The sequence below is a fragment of the Eumetopias jubatus genome, unplaced genomic scaffold (genome assembly GCF_037043125.1).
Source record: "Eumetopias jubatus isolate StellerSeaLion01/CBP00866 unplaced genomic scaffold, mEumJub1_p1.0 scaffold_11, whole genome shotgun sequence".
Classification (NCBI taxonomy): Eukaryota; Metazoa; Chordata; class Mammalia; order Carnivora; family Otariidae; genus Eumetopias; species Eumetopias jubatus.
Window position 1 is genome coordinate 86,495,199 of NW_028274817.1, and position 22,625 is coordinate 86,517,823.

Below are 22,625 nucleotides of genomic sequence, written 5' to 3' on the forward strand. Positions count from 1 at the left end.
ATCATTTTTCTTTCTGTCTTTGGCGTATTTCATTTAGCATAATGTCCTCTAGGTTTATTCCTACTGTCGCAAATGGCAGGATCTTCTTTTTTAAGGCGGAATAATATTCCATTGTATATATACCACATCTTTATCCATTCATCTATTGATGGACACTTGGGTTCCTTCCATATCTTGGCTATTGTAAATAATGCTGCAATAAACATAGGGGTGCAGATATCTGTTTGAATGCATGCTTTTGTTTTCTTTGGGTAAATACTCAGTAGTGGAATTACTGGATCATATGGTAATTTTATTTTTAATTTTCTGAAGAACCTTCATACTGTTTTCCACAGTGGCTGTGCCATTTTGCATTCCCACCAACAGAGCATGAAGGTTCCTTTTTCTCCACATCCTCACCAATACTTGCTATTTCTTATGCTTTTCATTTTAGCCATTCTGACAGGTGTAAAGTTGCTATCTCACTGTGGTTTTAAGTTGCATTTCCCTGATGATGAGTGATGTTGAGCATCTTTTCATGTCCTACAAATAGGATCTTGTCATCCAAAATCAGATTTTTTTTTTTAAAGATTTTATTTATTTATTTGACAGAGAGAGACACAGCAAGAGAGGGAACACAAGCAGGGGGAGTGGGAGAGGGAGAAGCAGGCTTCCCGCGGAGCAGGGTGCCCGATGCGGGGCTTGATCCCAGGACTCTGGGACCATGACCTGAGCCAAGGGCGGACACTTAACGACTGAGCCACCCAGGTGCCCCAAAACAGAGATAATTTTAGTTCCTTTCTGATTTGGGTGTCTTTTATTTTCTTTTATTGTCTGATTTCTCTTGCTAAGACTTCCAGTGTTATGTTGAATAGAAGTGGTGAGAGTGGGCAGGCTTGCCTTGTACTGGATCTTAGAGGAAAAGCTGTCAGATTTTCACCGTTAATAATATTGCTAGCTGTGGGATTTTCATAAATGTGCTTTATTGTGTTGAGGTAAGTTTCTGCTATACCTATTTTGTTGAGGTGTTTTGTTTTTTTTAATCATGAATGGATGTTGATCTTTGTCAAATGCCTTTTCAGCATCTATTGAGATGATCATTGGTTTTTATCTTTCATTCTGTTAATGTGGTGCATCAAATTGATTGATTGGCATATGTTAATCATAAGCTAGCATCCCAGGGATAAATCCTACACGGTTGTGTTGTATTATTTTTTTAAGATTATTTATTTATTTATTTATTTATTTATTTATTTATTTATTTATTTAATTTTAAGAGCGAGAGAGCAAGAATGAGCAGGCGGGAGGGGCAGAGGGAGAAGCAGACTCCCTGCTGAGCAGGGAGCCCGATGTGGGACTCCATCCCAGGACCCCGGGATCATGATCTGAGCTGAAGGCAGACACCCAACTGACTGAGCCACCCAGACGCCCGGTCGTGTTGTGTTATCTTCTTGAACTTCGTTTTGGGATGCATGGGATGCAGTTAAGTTTCTTGGAAATCTTTTTATTCTTTCAGGTCTTGCCTTTATGATTTGTTAGATGGGGTCCTGGAGCAGTCCCAGTCTAGGGCTAATTATTCTCCACAACTACGGGACAAGACCGTCTTAAGGACTCTACTCAATGCCTCATGAATTATGCATGTTTCTCCAGTCTGGTTGGTGAGAGCAGGTACTATTCTTTTGCCTGTATGAGTGCCAACCACTGCTCCTTCTAATCCTTTCAGATGGTTCTCTCCTTGGCCTCAGGCATTTTCTTCACATGCATGCACTAATCTGTACTCTTCTGAATAATGCACCCTGTGTGGAGGCCCCTGGGGGCTAAGCCAATCTGGCTTCTGGAGTCAAGCTGAGCAAGTCAATCAACCTTCCAGACCATGGCAACAGAGAACCAACCTTCCAGACCGTGGCAACAGAGAACGGCCAGGACAATGTCAGGTGGCTAAGTGGCTGAAAAAGGTGGAGCTTAGATGAGGTTTCAGATAGTCCCTGTTCCATAGAAGTTACCTCTGAAAGATTTCTTTACCCCTCACATTGGCCTCTGGGGTCATCCCATGGGATTTCACTGCTCTTCAACCTCCCCCACGTGATAAACTGGGCCATAAATCCCTGGTAGTTACTGGAAGAGCAGCCAGACGTGGAGTGTGGGGGGCAGGGTGCTGCCTGGGGCTCCAGATCCCTCCAGTTCCTGTAGTGCCCCTCCTGAAAGGCCACTGCACTCACCATGGAGAACTCCAGTGTTGACTTGTGCCACTCTTATCAACAATTTCCTCCCCCGCACAAGAGATGGGGCCATTAAATACCCAGGTTCAGGTGCATGTCCAGCCAACTCTGGTGGGGGAGCATGTGCTGGTATTTGGGTTTACCTCTTTTCCCCAGTGGACCCTGCCTAAAAGGCCTCTGCACCCTTGGTCTTGGCCCCTGAGTTTGTTCCATGCCAATCTCACTGCTCTCCAACCTTCTCTACCCAAGAAATGGGACTGCCAGGTGCCTGAGTTCATTATCTGAAGACCAACCAGCCACAGAGGGTAGGAAGGCCCTGCTCAGGGTCTCTTATTGTTCCTGGATTTCCTAGGATCAGTTCTAAAAGGACTCTGTACCCTCTGTGGAAGACTGCCAGTCCCTTCCACTCTTTTCTCCTCTGCACGAGTAATGGTGTCATGAAATGCTCTGTTTGATGTCAGGCCGTTAGACCGCTTTGGTGACCACTCGTGAAAGTTGGGACTTCACCTCTGCAGTGAAAATTGGAGATTTCATCTCAGGACTAACAAGCAGAGGCTTAGATTCTGAAGCTGAAATCAAGACAGCATTTGGAGGAGGAGTAGAGATTTGGTTTCTGGAGGGAGAACTGGGGAACCTAGCTCCTGGTGGCAGAGGTTGGGACTTATCCCCTGGAGCCAGAGTCTTGACTTGATTCTTGGCAGGAGAGGTCAGGACTCACTCTCTGGAGAGAGGATGGAACTCAGTATCTGAAGCAAAAAGTAGGAATTAGGCTCCGGAGCTGTTAGTGTGGAGTTAGCCTCTGCAGGAGGAGTCGGGGAAGGAATAGTTAGCAGCATAGGTTGGGAGTTGGTATCTGGCAGGAGGAAGACAGGATTTAGTGCCTGGTATGAGGAGTCTGGTGTTGGTGCCTGGCCTGAGGCCCTTCCACTCAATGTCTGATGGGTGCAGGTCAATGTCCAGACTGTAAAGGGTCTGAGATTTTATTCTACTTGCAAGCTAACAAGCTATCCTGTTTCATGGATACAAGTAGAAGACATGAGACTCCTGGGTCAGAGATAAAGAACTTTACTATTCATAGCAAAAGCAGTAGCCAGAGTGACAGATGTTTGAGCTGATTCTCCAATGGCTAATACAGGTGGGCCTAGATGCATGCCTGCATACATAGTGAGTTGTGTTATAGGAAGGGAACACTGAATGTGTAAGATTGATTGCTCCTATACTGAGCATTAACAAGCCTGCTTTTCGTCTGTCAGGACATCTTATTTCATTTATCAAGGGAGCTTGCTACAAACACAATTCTCAGAAATGGCTTGTGTGAAGAGTGGTCATGGCCTTGCATTCTTGGCATGCCCAGCAAGAAATGTGCAGGAATCCTCAAGGATGATGGCAGATTGCCTTTGGTAAATCAGGTTGGCCAGACATCTCAATTCACTATCAAGCAGATGTCCTTTTTAGAAGTTTGGTTAACTAGATGGCCATTTGAGCAACTGGCCAGAAAAGACTCAGATAGTACAGGGGTTTAAGGTTTGTCATGGGGGAGGCTTCCACCATCAGGGGTGGGGGCTAGCCTGGGTCCCACAAGGTTGAGTTTCCAGGTTCAGGGGTCCGAAACAGAGGAGAGCCACTCTGGGGGCTTAGGATCACCTGCAATTCTAGGTGATTCCTTCCTCAAAGTCCTCAGAACACTCCTCCTTGGCCCCTGGAACACCTTAGCAATTCCATCACTCTCTGACTTACCTTGAATTAGAAATGGGCTGGAAGTAACTGAGTTAGGAGGCTAGCCAGCTGTAACATGGGGGATGGGGAAGGAGGTCCCCAGTTTTGTGCTTCAGATCATCTTTGGTCTCCTGATGGCCTACAAAAAGGCCTGCTGCACACTCCTTGGAGTCCTGAGAGTAGCCCCATGGCAGCCTTATTGCTCTCTGAACTCCCTTGATTGAGAAATGAGGATGGGAAAGGACCAAGCTAAGATCAGACAACTAGTGGACTGCAGTGAGGATTGGAGAGGAAGCTGTCCTGGGGCTTCAGATCCACCATGCTCCCTGGAGATCCTCAATGAAAAGGCCTTTGCAGGCTGGGTTTGAGCCCAGGTATTCATAAACAACTTTACGGAGTGCTTTCCCAGCTCCTGACCTCCATGTACACGAATTGGATCCTGATTAACATATCAAAGACTCAGAGAAGCGAGCTAGTGCTAGACCTCTTCCCAGGTCCCACACTGACCACTGGGTGATACACACATGGGACAGACCCAAATAACACTGCAAAGCCTGTAAGAACAACTGACATTGGAAACACCCACAGAAGATAGGATGGAACTTTTGGACCAAACCTAACTATGTAGATTGTCTGCTAAAACAAATGTATCAACATTCTTCATAGGATTTAAGTAAGACCTAGAGTTTCATAATGTAATATTCAAGGCATCCAGGATACAATCTAAAATTATTCATCATACAAAGAACAATGAAATGCTCCATTCAAATGGAAAAAGAGAATCAACGGGTGCCAAGAGTGAGATGATGCAGATGTTGGAATTATCTGACAAGCACTTTAAAACAGCTATTATATAAAAATGATTGAGCAATCATGAAAATTCTCCAAACAAATATTAAAGTATTGGAATAGAAATGGAAATTTTAGAACTGGAAATGCAAATTTTAGAACTTAAAAATAAAATAACAACAACAAAAATAACCAGATGGACTCAATAGCAGAGAGAACAGAGAAAGGAACCAGTGAACTTGAAGATCGATCAAAAGAGCAACAGAGAGAAAAAAATATTGGAAAAAAATTTAACAGAAACTCAGGAACTTGCAGCACAACAGTGAAAAGTCTGATGTTCAAGTCTTCAGAGTCTCAGAAAGAGAAATGTGAGGCAGAAAAAAATATTTGAAGAAATAATTGCCCAAACTTCCCAAGTTAGGTAAGAAAACATAAACCTACAGATTCGAGAAGCAGAGCAAAGCCCAAACAGGGTAAACCCAAAGAAATACATATCTGGACACATCATAATCAAATTGCTGAAAACTACAGACAAATAGAAAATCTTGAGATCAGCAAGAGAAAAATTACTCATTACCTGTAGGGAAATAATGATTTCAAAGACTGCAGATTTCTCATCAGAATCCATGAAGGCCAGAAGAAAATGGCACATTTTTGAAGTGCCAAGAGGCTGAAAGGAAAGAACTATCAACTGTGAATTCCATATCCAGTGAAAATAGCCTTCGGTGATGAAGGTGAAATAAAGACATTCTCATATGAAGTAAAACTGAGAGAATTCATAGCCAACAGACCTACTCTAAAAAGAGGAAGTTCTTTAAACAATAAAAAGGAGACAGAAAGAAACTTGGAACATCAGGAATGAAGGAAGAACAACAGAAATGGTAAATAGCTTGGTAAGGTAATAGACTATTCTTTTCCTTTTGAGTTCTTCAAAACATGCTTTATGGTTGAAAGCAAAAAATTTAAACTTGATGGGGCAGCTGGCTGGCTCAGTCAGTAGAGCATGTGACTCTTTACCTTGGGGTTGTAAGTTTGAGCACCATGTTGGGTATAGAGATTACTTAAAAAAATAGAATCTTAAAAAAAATGTAACCTTGATGGATTTTCAATGGATTTCAGTGGATTTTCAAGGGATAAAGAGAGACATTACATACTGAAAAAAGTCAATTCACCAAAAAGACATACAATAATGATTTACATTTATTAGGTGACAGTTGGAGCCATGGATTTTGCCAGTGTTTAATTCTTATCCTCCAGTAATATTTTAGCTTGCAAAAAATAGCATGTAGGAAGAATAATATGAAGGTAGGTGAGCACTGCAGTATATTTTATAAGCTTATGATAAAAATAAAAAGGAACATAATCATAATAAGTCATTATTTATTAGTTTTTTGAAGCTTTAGGTATAAGTATGGAACGCAGAACAGACATGGTCCCCCCTCCCCTTCTAGCAATTTGCAAAGAATCAAGAGGCTGAGTGACAGTTGAACCATTCTTTGTAAATCTGTATTACCCTTGCAGAAGGCTTTTTAGTCAAACTACCTGTCACCCCTTGCTAAAATGCTCGACCTTTTAAAAATTGTAAAAAAAATTAACCCTGTTAATAATATCATTTCTTTAGCTTTTTTGTAACTAGATTGAAATTTCAGCTCTAGAATTTTCTACATTTCTTCAAAAGTTCCTCCAGTAGGAAAGAAGGCCTGCCACTCATCCTGCATAGGGATAGGGAGGAATTCCTTTGACCCCCAGGCCAGTTATCTGTTAAAAAAAAGAAAGAGAGAAACTTCGCTAAAAGGTAATTCACAGGTATTCTTCAAAAGCATCTTTGATTCATAATAATATATTTAGCCACCAATTATCCTTGTTTTATTTCCTATCATAAAAAGGAATTACTTGATTAGGTTAGGTCCAACCCAATTATTCGCATTGATAATAATCCAACTAAGAACCATCTTCGATTTAAAACTGAATTTATTCCTGCCATCTTCCTGTTTCTTTTCTTTTTTAAAAGATTTTATTTATTTGTCAGAGAGAGAGAGAGAGAGTGAGCACAAGCAGGGAGAGTGGCAGGCAGAGGGAGAAGCAGTCTCCCCGCTGAGCAAGGAGCCCGATGCTGGACTCGATCCCAGAACCCTGGGATCATGACCTGAGCCAAAGGCAGATGCTTAACCGACTGAGCCACCCAGGCGTCCTGATTCCTATTTCTTTTCAGTCTGAGAGGTCCATAATTTTTATCAGTGGTTTTTTTTTTTAAGATTTTATTTATTTGACAGAGAGAGCGAGAGCACAGGCAGGAGGAACAGTAGAGGGAGAGGGAGAAGCAGGCTTCCCGCCAAGCAGGGAGCCTCATGCAGGGCTCGATCCCAGGACCCTGGGATCATGACCTGGGCCCAAGGCAGACGCTTAACCATCTGAGCCACCCAGGTGCCCCTTCAGTGTTTGTTTTGTTGCAAAAAGTAAGTTAAGAAACCCAAAGATATTCCTGTGACACCAAAACAATCAACTGATCTCATAAACATGTTTCAAACACTGGTTTTCCAAGCCCATTCTACTGATTTACAGAATTTCAGCAAACACTACTATTGAAGCACAAAACTATTTTGAAGTACTGTACAAAGTAGGCTACACACATTATCTTGGACTTACAGTCTAGGAAATCTAAATAAAATGTTTTTAAAAGTCTAGCATGATGAACTTAAAAATGAGGGGCACCTGGGTGGCTTAGTCGGTTAAGCATCTGCCTTCGGCTCAGGTCATGATATCAGGGTCTTGAGATCAAGCCCCGGGTCCGGCTTCCTGCTGGGCATGGAGCCTGTTTAAGATTTTCTCTCTCCCCCTCTCCTTCTGCCCTCCCTACCCCAACTTGTGTGGGCACATGCACACACACATACCTGCTCTCTCTCTCTCTAAAAAAAAGAAACGCTAAATAGAATTATGTTTTGGAAGTATGAAAAAGCACTTATCGGGGTGCTGGGTGGCTCAGTCAGTTGGGCGTCTGCCTTTGGCTCAGGTCATGATCCCGGGGTCCTGGGATCGAGCCCCGTGTCAGGCTCCCTGCTCAGTGGGGAGTCCTCCTTCTCTCTCTACCCCTCTCCCCTGCTCATGCTCTCTTTCGCTCTCTCTCGAGCGTGTGTGGTCTCTCTCAAACAAATAAAAAAAAAAAAAGAAAAAACAGTAATCATTCAGTTACTTAGCCAAGGATCTCCCACCTCACCCTCAACATAAAAGAAAGAGCCAGATCACCTTGAAAATTCCACCAGCTTCAGGCTGCTGCAGAAGATCCTTGGGGTCCATTCCGTCCCGGGCACAGGTCACGTACATTTCAGAGTAGTCCTTCCCTCCGAAGCAGCATGAAGTTGTTTTAACAACAGGCAACTTCAGAGTTTGGAGTCTTTTCCCTAGATCACCAAATATTTTATTGAAAGTCCAGCTCTAGCAAATTTCCAACCTGCACAACCGTTCGGGACCCCTTGCCGAGCGAGGGTTAGGGATATTCAAAAAGGATTGGGGAGGTCAGACTTCAGCCAGGTATTTAACCTACCATCCCTGACAATTTGTTTTGGGCAAAAAGACTTACCTCCGCAGGAAAAGAAGTTCTGACTATAAATTTGGGGCCCTATCTTGGGCCTTTATTTCCAAAATCATCCTATTGAGACCTCTGAATATATCTCTATAGAACTTTATTAGTAATGAAGTTTCTCTAGTCACTAGTGTCTCGTTTTTTTCTAGACATGGCAGGGATTTTTTAAAAAATTTTGCTGCAGGCCTACCTGTCTCCGGATCTAAATGAATCACTCTTCCTCCATTGTAACAGGCCACCCAGAGCTTCCCGTCAGCATCGATACACATTCCGTCTGGAATTTGTTCTTCTTTCTCCAGCTTGTAAATACTTCTGCGGTTGGCTAGGGTTAAAAACACACACACACACACACACACACACACACACACACACACACACACACGACAAAACAACAGGCCACTCAATACTGAGCATCAGACAAGGAGCTCTCAAGCTGACTGTAAATCCTGATCACTTTTGCTTATCCAGGGTCTGGCATATGGGATGGTTCAGAAGAATTCCTAACTCTAAAACAAAAATGTCCAGGGGCACCTGGGCGGCTCAGTGGGTTAAGCATCTGTCTTCGGCTCAGGTCATGATCCCAGGGTCCTGGGATTGAGTCCTGCATTGGGGCTCAGCAGGGAGCCTGCTTCTTCCTCTGCCTCTGCCTCTCCCCTTGCTTGTGCTCTCCTTCTCAGATAAATAAATAAAATCTTTAAATTAAAAAAAAATAAAGCAAAAATGTCCAGAAACATGAGTGGCCACTCCTCAACAAAGAATTTTTACCACATGATTTGGGAGTGATTACACTCTCTTTAGTTTGGGTACAAATATATCTGTCTAAGCTTTCAGGGGAGGAGAGGAAAAAGGAAGTAGAATTCTTTTTCTTAAGATTTTATTTATTTATTTGACAGAGAGAGAGAGAAAGAGAGCACACAAGCAGGGGCAGTGGGAGTTGGAGAAGCAGGCTCCCCACTGAGCAGGGAGCCCGATGAGGGACTCGATCCCAGGACCCTGGGATCATGACCTGAGCCAAAGGCAGATGCTTAACCGACTGAGCCACCCAGGCGCCCCTAAAAGGAAGTAGAATTCTTAATAAAATACCAGTAGTTCTTTTTGAGATTGACCTGAACTGAAGCTCTGCACACCCACCTCGGATACATTTCCATCTGCGGTTAGACCTTTGCTGTTTTTCCTTATAAAAATGCCAACTTTGATTAACTCCAAGATCTAGAAGGCAACTTAATGGTACCATGTGAACGGTTCATAGGCAAAAACTAGTAAGATGTGTGCCTTCTGTTTCTGCCGGACTGAATGCTCCAAAATCATCTTATCAAAACTCAGTATTAAAGACCTTATTTCTGAAAGGCGGGGTATTCTGGAGCCAACGGGCTGGCCCAAAAGAGGGAATCACGGTATACCAAAAAAAAACCAAAAACAAAAACAGACAAACAAACAAAAAAACACATCAAATTCCAGAGGAACTTTACACTAGAAAATCCAGGTCATTATAGTAATTGCATCGAGGTATAATGGAAAAAAAAAAAGTTAAAACCATGTGTCAGTAAAAATGGGTAAAAACAGTCATAAAAAAGAGCACTCTGTATTTCAAAGCAAAACATCTGTACTGAAATAACTTGCCTCTCGTTAAATCTACACGAGAGTCTTGTGATTTTTTTTTTCCAGGTCATTTTTATTATTGCTTTTGCTTTTGCGGTTTGGCACCTTTCACAAAACAGTTTCAAGTGTTCCCTTCTAAATTCTTCTCAAGAATTCCTTCCCTCCCAGTTTCCAACTATAGCTCATGTCGAACCCACTGATGGAATTGAACACTCTGCAGCTACTTTTTAAACTCTTCCATTTTGGAAGATTATTAATTCGTCTCTGAGTATTTGCCTCTGGTTAACTCGAGTACAAATGAGAAATTTCAACCCCAAACCTTAACTTTCCATTCTGTTCCTTTATCTCATTCTGCTGTATATTATTTGCCTATAGGCACCTCTTGTAGAACAGGATGGTGAGCCTCTTTCTAGTGATGGTAGCAAGAAGGGGGATGAAGATCTGTTCATATTATGCCAATGGTGGCCAGTTAGGTGTGTTGAGGGCCATGGTTTGACTGGCAGCATAGTTGAGTCTGGGTAATTATGACTCTGTTGGAATAATCACGTCAGCCAGTTCTTTATTTGACAAGTAAGGGCCTTTTCATATGAGTCGAGGAAGAGGCAGCTTCCTAGTTACACACATATGAAAAAAAATCCCAGCAGCATTAAGAAGAATAATGAAAAAGTACGTACAGATCTTTCCTGTCTGCAGGTCATAGTCAAAGGCATCCACGGAGTAGGACAGGCTGTCAATGTAATAGAAGATTTTGTGGTCCAGGGACCAATCCAAACCATTGGAGATGTCCACCTGGTCAAAATACTTTTCCACGTGGTGGTCAGGAAAGAGGGAGTACAGGGACCCCTGGTGCCGCTCCAGAACCGCGGGGGCTGTCTCCTCGGCCATGGTGCCTACAAGACCCCAAAAGCACCGAGTTTAGCTCCACCGCACCTTGCCCTGTGCCCTACACCATCTTTTATGACCAAGGTTCCTTCCCCATCATTAAATCAAGGAAACTAGGGGCGCCTGGGTGGCTCAGTCAGTTGAGCGTCTGCCTTTGGCTCAGGTCATGATCCCAGGGGCCTGGGATCAAGTCCGGCATTGGGCTCCCTGCTCAGTGGGGAGCCTGCTTCTCCCCCGGCCTCTGCCCCTCCCCCTGCTTGTGCTCACGCCCTCTCTGTCAAAATAAATAAATAAATCTTTAAAAAAATTTAAAAGTCAAAGAAACTATTCTACAATCCCAATCTGGGTCCTACATTAAAAAGAAACGACTACCTTGCTTATGATGCAAATGAAAATTACACCGACAGGTCTGGTTCCGGATAAGAAGGCATACATCTCCACCAACCCCACTTTCTCCCACTGAGCGCGATTACACAATCTGGACAAGGTGGAGCTATTTGAGAAACTCTGAAAAGTAAATATCAGGCAGCCCAGGGAAGAACAGCGGAATTTGCAGTGCTGCCTAATTGGTGGCGAGTTCTCCATTTTATTCTCCAGTATGTCCCAGCCTGAACTCAACACAGCCTGCAGCTTGGAAGTGAGCACTGTGGTGAAGACAGAGAGCCAAGAGAAACCCTCTCAATCTGGCTCAAGGAGCAGAAGAGGAAACTCCTGTGGCTCGGAGAGTGGAAGAAAGGCCCTGGTTCTTTTTCACTCCTTTCTTCAGTCTGCAGGCTATCCTGCAGCAAGGGTAGTAACAGCAGAGTGGCCGGCAACAGGAAACTGCAGAAATCAAGACTCAGGGGAAGGGGACATTCCTCTCCAACTGGGTGAAGCCACAGCTCCAGAAGGGCAGAGCCAAACACTGCTGCTTCTATGGTTTCTCTCTCTCTCTATCCTCCTGCTGCTCGGCCCCGGAGACAGCACCGTCCTAGAGATGGGTGGTTTCTGGTTGGAGGAATGACAAGGACAGCTCCAGGAAAATGAAAAAGTACCTGGAGATAATCAAGAGGGATGTTGTTCGGTAATGCAATTCCATAAAGTTGTTTATGATCTTCTGGGCTCATCTTCTACTTGTATGTGCACGAATCTGGCTCTAATTAGCATACCGATGACTGAGAATGCAGTTGTGGTTAGAACTCCTAAGTCTCAGACTGGCCACTGAGTGGCCCACATGTGGGCCAGATCCTAATGGCACCTCACAGAGAGCAGGCTAGAGCTTTTCTGTTAAACATTCTGAACCTAAACACACGTATAGATTGCTTACGAGGACAAATATATCAACATTCTCCATAGGATTTAAACAAGACTCAGGGTCTCAAAATAATAGTCAAAAGGTCTAGGATACCATCCAATATGACTTGGCAATGCAAAGAAGTAGAAGACACAGCGAACAGCCAAATAAAAATTTTAGAACTGAAAAAGAAAATAACTGAAATAAAGAAACTGCCTGGATGGATTTGCTAGCAGGATAGAGACGACAAAGCAAAATTAGTGTAGTGAATGACAGGTCAGTAGAAATTATCCAGGGGCACTTGGCTGGCTCAGTCGGTAGAGCGTGTGATTCTTGATCTTGGGGTTGTGAGTTTGAGCCCCATGTTGGGCCTAGAGATTACAAAAGAAATTAAAATCTTAAAAAAAATTTAAAAAAGAAATTAACCAATGTGAACAACATTGCAGAAAACTACAGATTCAAGCTGAGCAAGGCCCAAACAGGAGATAATCCCAAAGAAATCTATACCCAGGGCGCCTGGGTGGCTCAGATGGTTAAGCGTCTGCCTTCGGCTCAGGTCATGATCCCAGACTCCTGGGATCGGGTCCCGCATCAGGCTCCCTGCTCCTTGGGAGCCTGCTTCTCCTTCTGCCTCTCTCTGTCTCTGTCTCTGTCTCTCATGAATAAATAAATAAAATCTTTAAAAAAAAAAAAAAGAAATCTATACCCAGACACATCATAATCAAAATTCTGAAAACCAAAGTCAAATAGAAATCTGTAAGAAAGAAAGAAAAATGGCATATGACATATAGAAGAATAATGATTTCAATGGCTGTTGATTTTTCATGAGGAGCCATGGAGATCAGAAGGAAGTGATGCTTTTTTTTTTTTTCCTTTTTCATTTTCTAAAGTAGGTTCCTTGCCCAGCGTGGAGCCCAACATGGGGGCTTGAACTCTTGACCCTGAGATCATGACCTGAGCTGAGATCAAGAGTCGGACGCTTAACCAACTGAGACACCCAGGCGCCCTGGAAGGCACACATTTTTCATTTGCTGAAAGAAAAAAAAGTGTCAGCCTAGAATTCTATATTCAGTGAAAATATCTTTCAAGAATGAAGGTGAGGGGCGCCTGGGTGGCTCAGTTGGTTAAGCGACTGCCTTTGGCTCAGGTCATGATCCTGGAGTCCTGGGATCGAGTCCCGTATCGGGCTCCCTGCTCAGCAGGGAGTCTGCTTCGCCCTCTGGCCTTCCCCCCTCTCATGTGCTCTCTCTCTCAAATAAATAAATAAAATCTTAAAAAAAAAAAGAATGAAGGTGAAATAGCCATCAAAAGGAATGAGATCTTGCCATTTGCAACGACATGGATGGAACTGGAGGGTGTTATGCTGGGTGAAATAAGTCAATCAGAGAAAGACATGTATCATATGACCTCACTGATATGAGGAATTCTTAATCTCAGGAAACAAACTGAGGGTTGCTGGAGTGGTGGGGGGTGGGAGGGATGGGGTGGCTGGGTGATAGACATTGGGGAGGGTATGTGCTATGGTGAGCGCTGCGAATTGTGCAAGACTGCTGAATCACAGATCTGTACCTCTGAAACAAATAAGGCAATATATGTTAAGAAAAAAAAAAAGAAGATAGCAGGAGGGGAAGAATGAAGGGGGGAGAAATCGGAGGGGGAGACGAACCATGAGAGACGACGGACTCTGAAAAACAAACTGAGGGTTCTAGAGGGGAGGGGGGTGGGGGGATGGGTGAGCCCGGTGACGGGTATTAAAGAGGGCGCGTTCTGGGTGGAGCACTGGGTGTTATGCACAAACAATGAATCATGGAACACTACATCCAAAACTAATGATGTAATGTATGGTGATTAACATAACAATAAAAAAGATTTAAAAAAAAGAATGAAGGTGAAATAAAGATCTTCTCATATGAAGTAAAACTGGGAGAATTCACAGCCAGTAGATCTGCTCTAACAGAATTGCTTAAGGGAAGGGAAATGATACCAAAAGGCAGCTTGGAACATCAGAATGAAGGAAGAGCAACAGAAATAGTAAATATAATAGGCTGTTCTCCTCTTTAGTTCTTGAAAATACTATTTTGTTAAACATTTTATTTTGTTTTTCTTTTTTTAAGATTTTTTATTTTTAAGTAATCTCTATACCCAACATGGGGCTTGAACTCGCAACCCCGAGATCAAGAGTCGCATGCCCACCAATTGAGCCAGCCAGGCGCCCCAGTTCTTTAAAATATTTCTGATGGTTAAAAGCAAAAATTACATTTTCTGACGGGATTTGTATGTATGTGTATAAACCCAACTATCGCATAAAGAAGCGATGATCAATTGAAGTGGTAAAATCTTGGTTCTAGATAGACTGCAAAAGGTTAACTGTGTATTTTGCAATCCCTTCAGAAGCCCTTGAAAAACTATACAGAGAGCTACAATGAAAGATCACCATAAATAAATTACAATCGAATTCTAAAAGAAGGTTCACGCAACCTAAAAGGAGGCAGAAAAGGCGAAACAGAGGAACAAAAAATACAGAGGAAAAGGAGAAAACAAATAACAAAATGGTAGATCTAAGTCAGAGCGTATCAATAATTACACTAAATGTAAATAATCTAAGCACATCAATTAAGATATTGTTAAGATCAACTTTTTAAAAATCCAACTCTTTGCTGGCTATAAGAAACTCACTTCATTCTGTTGAACACTCTGGCTCTAGATTCTTAGACGGGCAGCTCAGATTATGTTGTGACTAAGCATTATAAGAGGATACTCACATGATAAAACTTGCATAAAAGTGAATGGCTGGCTGTCTCAGAAATTTCTTTCCTGGCTTATTTACCTATGTGACTGGAATTCTCACCATAGGAATACTGCCTTGAATAGTGATACAATAATTTTTCTTGGGATGCTGTACTAGTCAGTGCCATCAAGTCATTGCAGTGATCCTTACATTAAAGTCATCTGCGGATATTTTTAAAAAATTTAAGTATTTGGGTTCTACTTTATACCTACTTTGCCAGTACTTCTAGAGAGTTGGGTTAAGCCATATTTGGTCCTTAGGATGTCCCTCAGTGATCCTGACGGAGTCCTCTGGGTAAGCACTACTCCATTAGTGCAAACCAAGTTTGTCAGTCTGTTCCAGCGTTGGGAATAGAGTAGTCCCCTCCTAAACCACCGGGAATATGTTCCAAGACCCCCAGTGGATGCTTGAAACTGCAGATACAGCCAAACCTTATAAATGCCATATTTTTTCTTATACATACATACATACCTGTGATAAAGTTTAATTTGTAAATTAAACACAGTAAGAGATTAATAACTGTAACTAATAATCAAATAAAACAATTATAATAATACACTATAAAAAAAGAAACTCACTTCAGCTATAATGATATAGATCATGTAAAATGAGATGGGAAAAGTACACCATGCAAATATTGATTAAAATATTAGCTGGAGGGGCTATGTTAACATCAGACAAAATATACTTAGAGCAAAGAAAAATATCAGGGATACATAGGGGTCCTACGTATTCGAAAATGGTCAATTCACTAAGGAGACATAGCAGTCCTAAATTTGTATGTGCTTAACAACGGAGCTTCAAAATACACAAAGCAAAAGTCAGAACTGGAAAGAGAAATAGACAAATCCATAATTACAGTTGGAGACGTCAGCATCCCTCTCTCAGTAATAGATACAAGCAGATAGAAAAATCAGCAAAGAAATAAACTGAACAGCATCAACCAATCTACGTGACATTTACCGAACACTCCACTCAACAGCAGCAGAGTACACGTTCTTCTCAAGTGCACATAGGATATACACTTAGACTTGAGTGTGATCTTGGGGGACAGAGCGGAATTTGACTGTAATGAAGAAATTAGGACGTTCATCTAGTATACCAAGTTCCATGTGAAATAAAAGTGAGTTAAAGGAAAACGGACAAAAGTTAGGAAGCCTGAATAGCAAGCAAGACAGGGTAAATCCTCCCTCCCAGGGGAGAAGGATGTTCACGCAGCAGTTTCCGGCTATGGGGCTGTTGGGTTTGTTTCACTAATATTCCTCCCCACTGTCTGCCTCACAGACAGAGATGCCTGGAACATGAATGTGAATTCCCCACTGATTGGAAAGGGTTCTACCTCAGTGGGAAAGGACATGCTGGAGCCCTGGCTCATACATCACTATCTAGTAGTGGACACAGACAGGTCAGACCTTGGATGCGGTGACACCTTCAGGATTCCACCCACCACCTCGAGACTCCATCCCGACTATCCAATGACTCTACCCTTTTCTGGTCCAGGGACACCTCCTAGCACCTGGTGAAAGCTATGAACTCTCTAGAAAAAAGTTCTCAGGTGCTTCCGGCAGATGCGCATGACCTACGATTTTAAGGGGTCTCCTCAGGGCACAGGTTAAGAACTGGGGACCCCAGGCTAAGGACTCAGGCTTCCGAGGACACCTTTATTTTGTCTCACAAAGTGCCACAGAACTGTAAACTACAGCTGTAAGGAGAGAGAAACTCAGTTTCAACAGCAGGTAGGGTACCCAATCATATTTCCTTACACTGCAGAAATTAGTGGCAGAAGGGCTTCCAATGGATTCTCATCTTAAATCTTTCCACCTGTCCTGGACTGGATCTATGGTTGTGTAAAGCCTGGGAAGACGGGAAACAAGCCATAGCCAGTTGCTCAAGACCTCACGTACCTTCCATGCTGAAAGCGGACGGGGCCACGGCAGCAAGGTTTTCGAATGTGAAGGGGAGGGGTGGGGAGGTGGACACAGCAGGGATTTGGGATCAACTCTGGCTAACTTGTTATGAGGGGAAGTAAATGAGAACATATGTGAAATGCACTATTGAATTGGAAACTAGAGTTAACATTCACGGAAGGCTGGACGTAAGCCATTCTCCAACCATCACAGTCAACACTGGCTCAAGCAAGAATCATCAACAAATGTAAAACCCAAGGGAGATGTTTTGAAGAGGACCAGGATATTTGGTTGGTCTTAAGGCATCTCTCCCCATGTTGTAGCCAGCCTTCAAGATGGCTGCGAATGACCCCTGCCTCCCAGGGGTCATTCACACCCTTTGTATATACCTGACCCTGGGGAAACCATGTCCCTAGCAGCCCCATGGAGAGGCCCATGTGGTAAGGAACTGAAGCCTCCTGCCAACCCCATGTGAGTGAGCTTGGACACGAATCCTCCAGGCCCTTTGAGAGACTCCAGCCCTTTCTGAGGCTGTAGCCTCTGCCAACAGCTTGACTGCAACTTCATGATATAGCCTCGAACTAGAACCATCCGGCTAAGCCACATCCAGACTCTTAACCTTCAGAAACTATATGGGATAAAAAAAAAAAAAAATGTTTGTTACGTTAAGCCACTAAATTTCAGGGTAATTTGTTACACAGCAATAGACAACTAATAAACCCCACAAAATGTTTATGAATTGCAATTATAAATAGTAACTATGGGGGCACCTGGGTGGCTCAGTCGGTTAAGCCTCCGACTCTTGCTTTCGGTTCAGGTCATGATCTCAGGGTTGTGAGATCGAGCCCTGCGACGGGCTCATGCTCAGGGCGGAGTCTGCTTGTCCCTCTCCCTGCCCCTCTGCCCTTCTGCCCCTCTGCTCTCGCTCTCTAAAATAGATAAATAAAATCTTTGAAAAAATAGTAACTATGCAGTAGAGAAATCTGAGAAGACCTTAACCAGGTGATCAAAACTAACGTCACCCGTGAGGGACATAGTATCCAGGGGGATACTTGGACAAAGACAGAGCGTCACCTCTGCAGTATTCTAGCGACAAATGTACGGCATCAATGTAATCACAAGAAAACATTTGACAAACACAAAAACAAGAGGAACATTGAGGAATGTTCTATTAAAAACAGGGGGAGTTGTGCAGGACTGTATTCTTCAAACACGGCAGTGTCATAAAAAACAAGAAAGGCTAGGTTCTGTTCCAGACGAAAGAGGTTTAAAGAGACATGTCAACTAAATGCAATACATAATCTTAGACTGGATCCTGTGCCGGAGGGGAAAAATGCTGTAAAGGACGTCATTTGGTTCATGGACAAAACTGGGGTAGAGATAGTACATCAGCTAAAACTGTAACAATGTTAAACTTCTTTAAGTTGATAACTATACTATGGTCATGCAAGAATATGTCATTTTTTCTTGGGAAATTCCCAAGTATTTGGAAGTATTTTTCGGGATTAAGGCATGTGATATATGCAACTTACTTCCAAATGATTCTGGAGAAAAGTATGTTTATATATAGAGAGAGCGAGCAAATGGGACAAGATGTTGACAACAGGTGAATCTAGGTAAAGGATAGATGGGTGTTGTTCGTACTATTTTTACCTTTTCCCCCCATAAATTTGAAATTATTTCCAATTTAAACATCACCAACTACTACAAAACATCTATTGTAAAATTCCTTTAGGGGTGCCTGGGTGGCTCAGTGGGTTAAGCGTCTGCCTTCCGCTCAGGTCATGATCCCAGGGTCCTGGGATGGAGCCCCTCATCGGGCTCCCTGCTCAGGGGGGAGCCTGCTTCTCCCTCTGCCTGCCGCTCCCCCTGCTTGTGCTCCCTCTCTCTCTCTCTCTGTGTGTGTGTGTGTGTGTGTGTCAAATAAATAATACAATCTTTAAAAAAAGAAAAATTTAAAGTCTTTAAAATAAAAAAACACAAAATAATAGAAAAATAGAGCTCACTTAAACTACAAAAGTACCACGCACATTTTAGTCTCTGCCAGAGACAGAAATTGAAAGGAATATTTCTGAAGCTTTTCTCATGGGATTTAAAAAAAATTTAAAATTATTTTTAACAGTTCATTTTTAATAACTTTATTTTATGTATTTATTTATTTTTACATTTGCGTTAAGTAAACTCTACCCCCAGCGTGGGACTCTGAACTCACGACCCCAAGATCCAGAGTCACATGCTCTACCCACTGAGCCCGCCAGGAGCCCCCTGGAATTTTTTTTTTTAAGATTTTATTTATTTATTTGACAGAGACAGAGACAGCGAGAGAGGGAACACAAGCGGGGGGAGTGGGAGAGGGAGAAGCAGGCTCCCCGCCGAGCAGGGAGCCCGATGCGGGGCTCGATCCCAGGACTCTGGGATCAGGGCCCAAGCCAAAGGCAGACGCCCAACGACTGAGCCACCCAGGCGCCCAGGGATGATTTTTTTTTTTTTTAAGTGAAAAGAAACTCAAGTAATAATAAAAGAAGAACCCAAGACGCATTATGAGTTAACATTTTACCACGACAACTGCGAGACTTAGCCTAAGTCCTGCTTTTCTCCCAAGCTCTGTCAATAGGGGTTAGAGATAAACCGTACCAGCAAAGTATCTCCCAGCGGGATCCACCTTCCCATCATTGAACCGATTGTTTTTCTTGTCTTTATCTACTGTGGCCAGGGCTACTGCGGACTGATCTTCCCAGTTCAAAGCACAGAACTTTGTTCCAACGGTGGCGACATAGCCTCCTCCCTGGCGAAGGGCCACAGAGCTAACGGGGCCATCTGCAGAAGCAAAAGCAGCTGTCAGAGGGAGTAAGTAGCCCAGTGGCCGAGCGGCACCCCGCGGGCATCCCGCCACCTGGCATCTCGAAGAGGATTCCAGCTCTTTTGACAATGCGAGTGCCCTCTCCCTTCTGTTGAATGGTGAAGGCTATAGAACCGAGTATATTCGTTGAGCAGCATCCTTGCGCAGCAGAGATAAGAAGGTGAATGAAACCCAACTCTTCTGGAAGCTTCTGGTCTAGTGGGAGCAGCAGAGAAGTCACATCGCTGCAGCTACCCTACAATGGGGCAGGTGCCACATCAAGTTCAAAGGGCTGGGGGTTCCTAACTGGGGTGGGGGAGAACAGGGGGACCCCGGAGTAGCTGTCATGGAGCAAGCGATGCTTGATTCACCTGATCTCCAGGAAATTCAGAGACACAAACCGTGTTTAGTTCTGGCAACTAGGTTTTGCGACTTCTCTCCCTCCCTCTGATCCAGGACTTGTCTTTTTTAAGGGGCCCTATTTCATGTATTTAATTGAAAGTTGTGGGGCGCCCGGGTGTCTCAGCTCATGATCCCAGGGTCCTGGGATGGAGTCCCACATTGGGCTCCTTGCTCAGCAGGGAACCTGCTTCTCCCTCTCCCTCTGTGCCCCCTCCCCCGGCTCGTGCTCGTACTCTCTCTCTCTTTCTGACAAATAAATAAAATCTTTCAAAAAAAAAAGGAATTTATTTTGAAAACATTTTCTTTTTCTTTTCTTTAAGATTTTATTTATTTATTTGAGAGAGAGAGAGAGTGGGGGACGAGAAGCAGAGGGAGAGGGAAGAGCAGACTCACTGCTGAGCACGGAGCCCAACTCGGGGCTCGATTCCCGGGGCCCTGAGATCATGACATGAGCTGAAACCAAGAGTCGGTCGCTTAACCGATGAGCCACCCAGGCACCCCTTGAAAACATTTTCTAAGCACCTATTCAGTAAGTGCAAGGCGCTGGTACTCTGGGAGCAGCTCTTAGCTCAAAGCCCTGTTCAGAAGTTGATTCCAGCCATTGAAGGGCCCAGGGAATGTGCAGGACAGTGTTGGGAGGGTCACATTCTCATTGTGGATCCCGACCTGTGCCCGGAGACTTCTGTCAGCTCACTTGTGTGACTTCCTAAGTTAACTGATACCATAAACCCTTTCCATGTTTTGGGTGTGGTTGCAGATTAGGGGTAGGAATATCCCTCTAATGTGTACATGCTGGGAAAGAGAGACTAGGGAAAGCAGTGGGGTCCCCCCCTCCCCAGCTCTGACCACTGGTCCCAGTCACTTTGCCTCTAGTCACACCCATAATCCCTGGGTGGATTAAAGAGCTGCTCCCTCCCATTAAAAAAAAAAAGTTTGAGGTTGCCAGTTCTGGGATGAGACTGTCCCAAGGTCACAGGAATTCCTGGCATCTCTTCCCATTAACACAAAACAAGAAGCTTCCTTATCTCTAATCAAGCTCCTAGGCTTGGGCCATAGAATGAGAAACCCCTCCTCTGGAAACAGAATCACGTTCAAATGCCCTTGGAATTTGTCATGAATCTTATTTTGTACAGTCAACAGATAGTCCTGGTTGATGCTTTGTAAGTCTTCTTTTTACATTCAAAGAAGGGATATGCCTGCTCTTTTCTTTTCTCTTTCTTTTGCCAATTAAGGGCTTGGCCCGACCCAAGGCAGACAGACTTTGCTGTGCCACAAATGGGGTCTCCGACTTTTTTAAAGCTGTGATCTGAAGATGTTAAGGAAAAGACCCTACAGTGCCTTGTCAGCAACACCAAATGTGGACTGTTGCCCCTCACCCACAGCGGAAGAGGAAAGTATTGACCATCCAGAATTTACTCCAGGGTCCAAGTGGGAGGACACAGTGTGTGGCTAGAGAGGGCATGACCACCCAAAAGTTTTAAAGCTCATCTAGTAGCCTTCAACAAGAAGCTCCCTGGGGAATGACACATCAGGCGACAACTTCCCCCACCCCCCCACCCCTGTCTGGGCAGAGCAGGGCCTTCATCCTTACCCACAGTCACTTGCTGCACACGCTTGCTGAGCGAATCCCACCGGCAAACCTTTTTTGCAGGAATATCTACAAAGAGCAGCGAGTTGGACGCCTCCTCCCACACCGGAGACTCCCCACACCGGCAGTTCTCCCGCAAAACACACTCGATCTTAATGGAAGACATCGTCAACGGGGCGCTCTCTGGAAGGTAGCAGAGATGACAGAAAAATGTAATCGCATGGAGCAAATTCAGCAAAACACCTGGCTTAAGGCCCTGGTAAGATCCCAATACAGACTGCGTTTCTCTCGGAACTGGAAAAACATGTTCTCTCAATCAGAACAGAACAGGCAATGTGGCAGGAAGAGACATATAGGAAAATGAAGAAAGAGCAGATAGTCCATAACGTGAGGCACCTTCGATCGACTTCCCAGGGCGTGATTTCAAGCTATCTTTAAACAAGAGAGGAAAAAAACCATAACACCCCAACATCCCTACCTTGGTATCTGTCGGTGACCCTCGGAGAGCTGGCTGCTCAGGGGAGGGAAGGCCGCCCTTTATGCCTGCGCCCTAGCTCCCAAAGGTGGGGGGGGGCGGGCAGCTCCCTCATTGGTGGCCCCTCCCTGCCTGCAGGTCACCAGCTCCCACTGCCCTCCCCCATCCCCTGATGGTGCTGATTCCCTTCTCCAACCCACCGTGCAAAGGCCAGAACCTTCTTACTCTGCATTTTTCCAAAGTGCATTTTTAGAACTATGGTCATCGGTGATAATACACTAAATGGGACCTGACACCCATTTTCAACTTGGCACAAGGGAAGGCCAGGAAGAGATCACGGTCTGGGCGCCACTGGAGGAACTGACAGCCCCTTGGCTATTTCTTGCCGCCCGGGGAAGGCACCGTGCCAGTTTGGCAAGGAGTCTTGAACTCCACAGGCAGGAACATTCTCTGCTGGGAGTTGAGGCCAGAGTGTGACCAGCGAACAGGGAGAAGACAAAGAAAAATTACAGAGAAGGAAAAAAGAGCACATTACCCAAGAAACCCCGTGGGAGAGGAAAATGAGGCAACTTTCCAAAGCCTCCTCTCT

General features: G+C 44.0%; 1 protein-coding gene across 2 annotated transcripts; it reads right to left on the reverse strand.

Moving 5' to 3' along the window:
• Window positions 1-6,410: 6,410 nt before the first annotated feature.
• On the reverse strand, window positions 6,411-21,727 carry RGN (regucalcin). 2 transcript variants are annotated; one of them, XM_028113513.2, is made up of 6 exons: window positions 21,565-21,727; window positions 19,367-19,549; window positions 10,557-10,772; window positions 8,474-8,605; window positions 7,947-8,101; window positions 6,411-6,461 (listed from the first exon to the last, which is right to left on the reverse strand). In XM_028113513.2, the coding sequence occupies exons 1-6, from the start codon at window positions 21,725-21,727 to the stop codon at window positions 6,411-6,413; spliced, it is 900 nt and encodes a 299-aa protein (XP_027969314.1). The 2 variants fall into 2 exon arrangements, with proteins under 2 accessions (XP_027969314.1, XP_087884949.1); XM_088028823.1 differs by lacking the exon at window positions 10,557-10,772.
• Between the last annotated feature and the right edge of the window lie 898 nt (window positions 21,728-22,625).

What these genes read in the sequence shown, in the direction of transcription:
- RGN (XM_028113513.2), bottom strand. Translation starts at nt 21,727, where the DNA reads ATGTCTTCCATTAAGATCGAGTGTGTTTTGCGGGAGAACTGCCGGTGT. An exon ending in TGTGCAGCAAGTGACTGTGG is followed by an intron (nt 19,550 to 21,564) that starts GTAAGGATGAAG and finishes TTGCTTCTGCAG; the next exon opens with ATGGCCCCGTTAGCTCTGTG. An exon ending in TCATTTAGATCCGGAGACAG is followed by an intron (nt 8,102 to 8,473) that starts GTAGGCCTGCAG and finishes TTGGTGATCTAG; the next exon opens with GGAAAAGACTCCAAACTCTG.